Genomic DNA, 9,680 nt, shown 5'->3' with positions numbered 1-9,680 from the left:
AAATCTTTTGCATATTAAGAAGCCTTCCTGGTGATCCATAAGTCTTCCTCTAATCAAGAAGCCTTCATCTCCAGTGGTGATCCACAAGTCTTCTATACCACCACGTTTGTGATTAAAGACCAGCTCCACATTCATTTTTTCATGTTCAAATTTATTTTATAGTATTTTTTATTAAGCCATCACCAAGGATTGTGAGTCCTTGATGTGGGGGGTTAGCCTTGATCTCTACCATATCTATTCATGCACAATAAGGTTACACTTAGAGGGGGACGTGGACCAAACCTCTACTTCAAGAATGATATATTTAAGCTCTCACAAAAAAAAAAAAAAAGGGCTAAGCCTATATAATGCCGTTTCATACTAGAATATACAAATTTCAACTAATAAAGAAATTATTTTTTTCGTATCTCCTCCTCATGGAGGGGAATTGCCATTTTTCTAGTTCAACTAAACCTTTAACCTTTTTAGAAAAGATGTTGTGAAAAGGCATTAAAGGTTTCTACTCCATTAGATGATGTCATTTTTGCAAAGAAATCAACAACATGATTTGCTTCCCTTATACCGTGGGAAAAGGTCTCTTCAGCATCTTTTGGCACAGTGACATTGCCTGTTAAGATCTTCTTCAGCTTCATATTAGTAGTCTTGTTAGTGAGCATATTAGTAATGACTTGTGAGTCCAGTTCCATCTGGAAGTTGTGAAATCCATTGTTGATACACCACTGTATCTCTTGTTTAGCAGCAAATGCCTCAGCTTGAATGTTATTGGTGCATTGAACAGGTTTGGATAATGCCATAATGACCTCTCCATCACTGTCTCTAATGACTGCACCTATTCCTGCTCTTCCACTAAAGTAGTAAAAGAATGGCAAAATTTTCAAAAATTTAGACCCCTTTATACGAGACGGCCTTTGCAAACACGCTTGTTAGTCCACAATTGGGACAGTTAGCTCCGCAAAACTAAAAGATCCCTAAACCAAACTCCGGTGCAAAAATGATCTATAATTGCGGAGGTCAAAGTTTGGCTAGCAATAACAAAAGCGATCAGAACGCCCCCAAGGCATACCTCTGCTAGCCCCAGCAGTTTGCAAATGCAACCTGACAGTTGCAATTACGACACACCAGATTCAAAATGTAAAAATAGTATTTTTAACTCAAAAGATGTGTCAAAACACCTTTGAGCCCTTCGGCTCCCAATTTGAACCATGCCAATAAGTCCCAAAACATGAAAAACTATCTATCCAAGTCCTCAACACATAAAATAGGACACTAAATCTCAAAATGAGGTATTGAGTTGTTACATGACAGATCGTCCGGATTTTAAATAGGCAGACAAATCTTTTCTTGTCACAGTAATCACCAGTTTTTTTTGCCAAAACCTGACGAATTGCCAGAATTTGGACATAAATCTTGGAGACCTTGAAATTGATGGAAAAATTTGCCTTGTCACAAATCCTGATGAGTCACCAATTTTTTTGATCAATTCTTGACAGATTGTTAGCATTATGACCACAAATTAATTACTGACTAATTGCCGAAATTTGCCACAAAATTCTAACGAGTCACCATAACTTGTTGTATAAAAATGTCAGCAACACTTTTTTCCTTCAGAATTAGTCCAAATGACTCCGAATTTGATATACAACCTTCTAATATCAATCTCAAAATTTTTCAGTAGTTAGATTCAACTTAAGCTTCAAAAATCAATAAACTTACTTTGTCTTCTTTATTTTTCTTAAGCTCAACAAGACCCAACCATTGTATTCTTCAATTTTCTCCAACCAAGTTAATCTGTATCATTATGGATAGACAATATAAGCTCAATGGAATAATACTTACTTAATTCGAACTTGAAATAAGTAACTAGTCTTTTAATTTCTACGACACATATAAAAGAGAAGAAGAAGAAGAAGAAGGGAGAAGGAAGAAGAAAAAAAGAGAATGCAGAATTTTACTTTTACCTAATTTATTTAATAGGGTAAAAAATTAAATACTAGTCCTTAAGGACGCTCTCTCATGAAAATTGCACTCCAAACGTTGATATTCTGAAATTATACCAAACTATCACAATGTGACTTTAATTTCCTGTTTGGTTAAGCTTCTAAAATGCCTTATTTTAAATAAAAAATTCTTGAAAGTGTTTCTTAAAAAAGTAGTTTTGGTTAGAAGCAGTTTGTGTTTGACCAATTAATTTTAAAAACACTTTTGAGCAGCAATTAGTGTTTGGCCAAACTTCTAAAAAGTGTTTCTAAGTGTATTTTCTCAAAAGTGCTTTTAAAAAAAGTGTTTTTGAGAAAAAAATAATTTATTTTTAGCTTTTGAAAAACGACTTATGCTACTCTTTAAAAGCGCTCATTTTCTTCCAAAAATTTGACCAAACACCTCACTTTTTTAAAATAAGCACTTTTTGAAAGGAAAAAAAGAAGAAACATTTTTGTCATCTAAAAAACTTGGCTAAACAATTATAACATTTTTTGTGTAATTGTTAAATATATAATATTCCTTGCAAATAATTAAGATACAAATGTTTAATTCACACAAAAAATTGAAACGTATGGCTTTTGAATTAGTTAATCTTTTTGGAATAAAAAAGCGACAAATGAATGGATTTCTTAACTTATAATGATATTTATTTTTGATATTACCAATGCATTTTAATATGTTCCATCAGATAGTATGTCTAATCTTTCAGATTGCTGATCTCTCTTTTATGAACTACAGAGGGGAGTTTAAATTTGTTTTTGATAAAATTGGGAGAGGAAAATAACTCTTGTTTGCTCCCCAACAAATACATAGGTTAAAAAAAATACAATATCTCAGGCCTTTGTTTTGTCCCTTTTATCTTTTTCCCTTTTTTTTTTTCCCCACTCTAATTTTCCTCTCCAAAGAGGACATAACAAAGAGATCCGGATCCCAACTGCAACCTCAACATCTCTATCTCTACTCCACTCAGGTATGACACTCTTAAGTTGCATTTATACCTTCTTTTTTTTTTTTCCTTTTTGGGTTTGTGAAATAATTATTATATTTGAAGAATATGGCAATAGTAGGCAAATAACTAATTACCACAACTAGAGTAGCTACTAAATTCGAAGGATACAAAAACTTAAGTTGCACCACTACTAATTTTGTGGCAGTGAGTGTGAAATTAGTGTTAATTATAAGTATATTAAGCTTTTGGGTCGAACTCGTCGCACGGGCTTGCCTAGTGCGGGTTATCTCTCTTGTGTGGTTTGCAGCTATTACTAAGGAGCTGGGTTTATCCCCGTGTCATAAAAAAAAAAAATATAAGTATATTAAGCATTGTTGTCTTTTCAACTATATAAATATATATTGTTCAAACGTGTGGCAGTTGGTTTCATTTTGAATATTCAATTTCAAGAAGTTTGTGTCTTGCTCAGACCGGTAAATAGGGCTGAGGTTATAGTTAAAACCCCCTTTTTTTTTCAACATAGTTAAAACTGCTACTAATAGAAAACCGAAATAACCATTTTTTTTTTGCCAGTTTCAGTAACTGCTTATAGTAAGCTTGAAATAGCTAAATCAAAATGATATGTTCTTTTTTCATTTTTTATACCCAATATAATTCCGCCAGGTGGTGTCTGGAGAGGGTAGACTGTACGAGACCTTACCCTACCTTGATATCTTCGCTTTATCAATATATTTTTTATGATAACTATGAAATTCCGGAGGACTAGTGGTGCACGGTTTGAAACTCGGTAAATATGAGGCTTGTCTGTGGTAGGGTTTGAACCCATGACGTGGGCCTAACCCACACATCATGTGTTCCCCTCTTACCACTAGACCAAAGTCTTCGAGGCCACAATATGTTTGGAATGCACTTAAGTAATTTTCGAACAACATACCCAGTGTAATCCAACAAGTGGGGTCTGGGAAGGGTAGGATGTACGCAGACCTTACCCCTACCTTTATGGGTTAGAGAGGCACTTAAGTAAGTTTCCATTTTGCAAAAAATCTTAATTTCAATTGGAAAAAGACAATCTTCAGTCGTCACCCAAGTTAATGGAGGAATATGTTAGTCTTTAGTTTGTCAAATATTACACAAGTAAATGCTTAGTTAAATGGCAATCAGTTGTTCTATAGTTTGAGGAATTTTCTCCTTTTTCCCCTTTTTGGTGGATATCATTTCCTTCTTCGAATCAAATAGTTTGATTGATTACAATGTTGTTTCCTTTTACATTTAATTCAAATGGCCTTGAACCTTTTGAAACTAAGAAAGGTAAAAGTGAGAAGAAGATATCTAGCTATAGTTTGTTTCGTTCGTTTATTTATTTTATTTTTGAATCAAAGAATCGAGCTCTCTGTGGTTTCTACCTCCAAATCCTTACTGAAGCTTAGCATAGGGGCAAGGCAACTGCATGTCCACCCTCTAACTGTTGAAGTACAACGTTTACTAGAAGTACAGCATATTCTTCTTTGCCTCATTTAGCTCCTAATTTTGCTTAGTTTGTAATCACTTTGTTGGCGTACTTTTAAGATCAATGTATAGTGTTTGAAATTTTTGCGATTATACTCTTATTAACTTGAAATTAATGCGGGACATTTTTCAGTCATTGCAACTTTGTAGAAAATGTCAAGAAGGCCAAATACCTCTCGCCGTCTTGCAGATGCTGGGAGCATTCCGTTTATTGGCGCCTTTCACCCGAAATCACGTCCATCTCCTTTATTGTCTATAGGACTTGTGGTTGTGGTAAAGGCCAATTCTTTTTCTTACTACCTGGCATCTGTTGATGTATGCCAATTATTATACATGGTTAAGATTTTATACATAAGCTGCAAAGTTTAAGTTTCAGTGTGCATAGTGCATACAAGAATGTATGTTAATGAAGGGAATTTTTCAAGTGTCAGAAGTCCCATGATTATCAAAACGTTATTTTGATAATTCGAATACCATGATTTGTCAATTCTCTTTCCTTTATCTCAGTTCTCATCAGCATATGGGAGGGTGGAATATATCTGAATTAATACATAGTTTATTCCGCATATAAATGTCTTCCCTTCCACACTTACTGACATATCTATCATTCCATTGCTGGGCACGTTTTGCATAATCTCCTCTGCTTTTATGGCACTACTCTTTTTGGAAGTTTGAGAAAGTGTTGCCAAAATCAAATTATCCTGTTCATGATCTTATTATTTCTTTTGAAATGAAACTAAAATTGTTATTGAATCTTAAATGATCTCAATGCAATAGTATCCATTGATCTGATTTCTTTTTATGACATTTCAGGGTGCATTGCTGATTATTGGTTATTTATATCATGGTTCAGGTTAGTTTTTTTTTTATCTTATAAGGTTGGGTATTTCTCCCTAAGGATCATTTCTTGGTTACACAATTGTTTCTTTTATTTTTTATCTTCTATTGACATAATTTGTGCAAAGAGGATTTCCTACTATCATCATTTTCTTAGATTGATTGCAGGTTCGGTATCTTTTTTCTGTGCCTTCTGAAGTACTTTCTCTTTTCTGTATAGGTGGAGCTGCTGATGCTTTCAGTAGATTTGAAGGTAACCAGCTACAACTGAAATCAGATCTTTAGTTACTACTCAACATAAAGATGTATTACCTAGTTACTTGAACATTTTTTTTATCTTCCGAGGATAGTGAAGTCAAAGGCTATAATTACAATATTTTCAAGATTTTGCTACTTAAGTCCATTAGGCGTACCTTATCTGTGAGATAAACGGTATCTTACACATTATTTTTCTCTTGAATTTTTAAAATCTTTTGCTGCAAAAGAGATTCGAGGCACGGTATTTATGAAAACGCTAGATTACTCATTTAAATGCATCAATCTTGTTGGCCTTGAAAGTGTGCTTAGAGTAATGTTATTTTTAGCTTTTGTGTTCCTCGGTTTTCCTATGAACTGTTTTTGCATAAATGCAAACGAATAATCTCAGCTCTTGGATTATCCTGCTGTAATCTTATTTAGAATCTGACTTTCTTTTTTTTATAATTTATATTTTTAAATAAACTTTTGTAGGTGGTGTTTCATGCACTTCAGAACTTCAAAGAGCGTTACCTATGTTGCAGAAAGCCTATGGTGACAGCATGCGGAAAGTATTGCATGTAGGCCCTGACGCTTGTTCAGTGGTGTCTACACTGTTAAAAGAGGAGGGTACTGAAGCATGGGGTGTTGAACCCTACGAGTTAGATGAAACTGACGGAACTTGCAAGAGCCTTGTTTACAAAGGAATAGTGCGAGTAGCTGATATCAAGTTTCCTCTTCCCTATCGTTCAAATTCATTCTCTCTTGTCATAGTGACAGATGCAGTTGATTACTTGTCTCCAAAATATCTCAACAAGACTCTTCCAGAATTGGCCAGGGTGGCTGCTGATGGTTTAGTTGTTTTATCTGGTAAAGTTCACAAACAATCTTGGCCTTTCTATTTCCTTAAATAGCATACATTTCACATATAGACTCTTAATGGGTCATTTAAATGTGAGGTTGGTAAGCTTCATATTTTTTTGTTGTTAGGAGACATTTCTTTTTAGGGTGATAGTTGAGCGTAAGATAGCTATTTACATTTTGCTAAAATATTGGGTTGCATTTGTAGGTTATCCAGGTCAGCAAAGGGCTAAAGTGGCAGAACTTTCGAAATTTGGCCGCCCAGTAAGTCACCGATCCTTGCTTTGTAGCTTAATTTCTAAAGATGGCGTTTATCTATTTGTTTAAGATTGGGAAACAATAGCTCATCTTTATTTAAGGCAGAGCTATCCTTAATGCATATGCTGTGTAAACCAAATTCCTAAATTGTTTTGGTGCTATAGATTTTGATGTTGGGTGAGAAATAAAGTCCAAGTGTAGAGTGGTGTGAGGCTTTTTGAGGAAAACTGTGCGGACAATATTTCACCCATACTAAGAGTATATTTGGACTGGTTTAGCCTAAAGATTGGTATTAGAGCTGATGGTTCAGCAAGACAAGGATGGAGATGGTGGAGTGATGGCGTGGGGCTATAACCCCAAATACTTAACATAATCAAACAGAGCATTACTTTTCGCCAATACAACTACTCCCTAATTACGACCTCAAGTCAACTACACTAGTATTGTATGGGAGCACTTTTCATTTTAAGCTACCACTTTAATCTTCTAATAATTTTTTAACAAGGAGAGACCAATGCTCTACTTTAGTAGTATCAAAGTGAAAAAGGAGATATATACCTAAAGTTGCATAGAAATATGTGGTAGAACTGTTTCTTATTAGGTTATGTACACCTTAAAAACTTCTTTTATATTTAGTTTCAACCTCAAAAATATTCCGGAGAAGAAAAATGAAACTGAAATTTTGAACTAATTGCCCAAGAAAATGCCATTCCCAAGTTGTCAGGTTTACCCTTGTAGGCTCTACCACTTGCAAAACTGAACAATTACAAGGATTTCACCAAGGTCAATTGATATATTTTTCCACCGATATATCAGCATTGCCAAATTAACCAGAAACCATTTCCTGAAATCAGACCACATATTATCTCAAAGGATAAAACAAAATACTTAAACTTGAAAGGAAAACAATGAGTCCAGAAAAGGGAAAAAGAAAGTCTTGGGTGGATTCCCAGTTCTCTCAAGTGGGGTGGCACTCAAAAGTTGATGTCGCTCTGGAAGAAGACGACGGCTTGAGCGATCTGGAAGAGTTTTGGATTTGTGGATTCTGAAAATATATAGATTTTGGCAGGTAACATGCTGTATTCTGAAACCCATTTTTGACCCATCAAGTATTCATTTTTATTCCAGCTGGTTATAACACTTTAAAAAACAAGCATCTGACCTGTTTTTAATTAGGGGGGTTGGACGGATACATGTATTTTTCGAATCCATTTTGCACTAACAAGGTCTAGTAATTTGTCTCAATCTCTTCTGGCAGTGCTGGTGAAAACCCATAATTTATGGATTCAGCAAAATAAAGATTGATACGCATAATTTGATTGTGCGTAACCTTTGGCCTTTAATCACCGATACTTCTTACCTATTAGGAAAATAAAGCAGCACAAAGAATGAGATGCTCCCCTTTTTTGTTTGCGATTTTGATTTAGCTAGCCACTTATTGCATAATTTGGACTAGCTGTTTGAAGGTGTTCTCTGTTTTGGAAGATTGAAACTTGCTTATCTTTCTCTGTTTAGGCCAAACTGCGGAGCTCATCCTGGTGGGTTAGATTTTTTGTTCAATCCAGTTTAGAAGAGAATGAAGTTGCAATCAAGAAGTTTGAACAAGCGGCAAGCAAGAGGTCTTATCAGCCGGCTTGCCAAATTTTCCACCTCAAACCACTTCATTGAGAAATCCTTCGCTTATTTCAGAATAGGTATAAAAGCATCTGCAGCTGTGTTAAATTATCGTTTGCCAATTGCCACCACTATCCGGCGTTCCAGTTGTGAAATATCAACCTGCGGGGTTGAATTGGCAATCTTGTTGGAGGAATTTGGTTCTGTAAGATAGTCTCCATGAAATATATATATATATATATATATATATATCCTACGATAGGAACTTTCAGTCAAGTAGTATTGCTTCTTGTGGCTGCAGCACCCAACTTATCATCTTCATACGAGACCTATTGTTTGATAATTGAGTATATTCTGTAACCCGAAAGGCCGAAACACAAAGTAATTTATGATTCATTTATATATATATATTTTCTCACCACTGCTTATTCCATTTATAAACTAGTGTTACAATATCTTGCTACATAACCTTGTTCTTGGTGGTTTCTTATTGGCATTCAAAATAGTAAATCTGGGAAATTGGCAATGCAATTTCATGTGGAACAATGCCTTCTATCATCATATTCTAAAAGTGGGAAGAGTCTAAATTGAAAAGTTGAATGACCAAAATGTCCATTAAAAGTTGAAGGATGTTTTACTCCTTGGTCATGAACTATTCCTTTGATATTCATGTACAAAATTGTAAAAACACTTCAGGAAAAAAATCATCATTAAATTATAATGAATTTTCTATTAATTATGGTAGAAATTGCTGATCATTTTTAAAATTTTAACCAGATTCAATGAAGCATTTAGTTTGGCACATTTAAATGATCACGTTGTATGGCGTGAGTCCCTTCCAATTCTTTACATATATGTTACTGAAGCCGGTGAGTTCTCCCGTATCATTATTGGATTTTTTAATCCAACTTTAAATATTACCCCCTTTTTTTTTTGTTTATTCAAAAAGAGTATCCACTTACCAAATCAATAACAATTAACTTTATTTTTTCAAAATTACCCTTATTAAATGTTAAGTGATTAAATCTCAATACCTATTTAATTAGGGGTAGTTTAGTCAAATTACTTATTTTTGCTAGGAGTTAGTAATTTTTTAAGAGATGTCAAGAAACGACTTTAAGTTTTGACACTGCTTTTGATCCTGAGGAGGAGTAACTTTTAATAAAGTGAATTCTGCATTGCAATATTTTTGGAAGTGTAACCGTTGCTTCCGGAATGTGTAAACATTAATCCTATTTAAGTGACTTAATACATTTATTAAATCACATCATATATCATATTAAAAATGGAAACAACAAAGTTAAAAGTTCAATTACTAAAAAACCCTTAAATTGTTGTTGGACATTAATACCCTCAAAATGTTGGACATTTTTACCCATTCAACATTTTAAAAAAAATTAAGGTCAGTGGGGGGACCCACCAACTATTTTATTGATTTATG

At 34.2% G+C, this 9,680-nt stretch overlaps 1 protein-coding gene across 2 annotated transcripts; it reads left to right on the top strand.

Moving 5' to 3' along the window:
* Positions 1-2,703: 2,703 nt before the first annotated feature.
* LOC132045808 (probable pectin methylesterase CGR3) lies at positions 2,704-8,660 on the top strand. Of its 2 annotated transcripts, none has more exons than XM_059436384.1 (7): positions 2,704-2,950; positions 4,569-4,708; positions 5,249-5,288; positions 5,499-5,525; positions 6,002-6,376; positions 6,576-6,631; positions 8,141-8,660. In XM_059436384.1, the coding sequence occupies exons 2-7, from the start codon at positions 4,589-4,591 to the stop codon at positions 8,291-8,293; spliced, it is 771 nt and encodes a 256-aa protein (XP_059292367.1). In that variant the 5' UTR covers positions 2,704-2,950; positions 4,569-4,588; the 3' UTR covers positions 8,294-8,660. The 2 variants fall into 2 exon arrangements, with proteins under 2 accessions (XP_059292367.1, XP_059292366.1); XM_059436383.1 differs by having other exon boundaries at positions 2,709-2,950; positions 5,493-5,525.
* The last annotated feature ends 1,020 nt before the right edge of the window (positions 8,661-9,680 follow it).

Source organism: Lycium ferocissimum, unplaced genomic scaffold, assembly GCF_029784015.1.
Source record: "Lycium ferocissimum isolate CSIRO_LF1 unplaced genomic scaffold, AGI_CSIRO_Lferr_CH_V1 ctg8016, whole genome shotgun sequence".
Classification (NCBI taxonomy): Eukaryota; Viridiplantae; Streptophyta; class Magnoliopsida; order Solanales; family Solanaceae; genus Lycium; species Lycium ferocissimum.
Note: the sequence above shows the minus strand (reverse complement) of the source record. Positions and strands in the feature narration are given on the sequence as shown.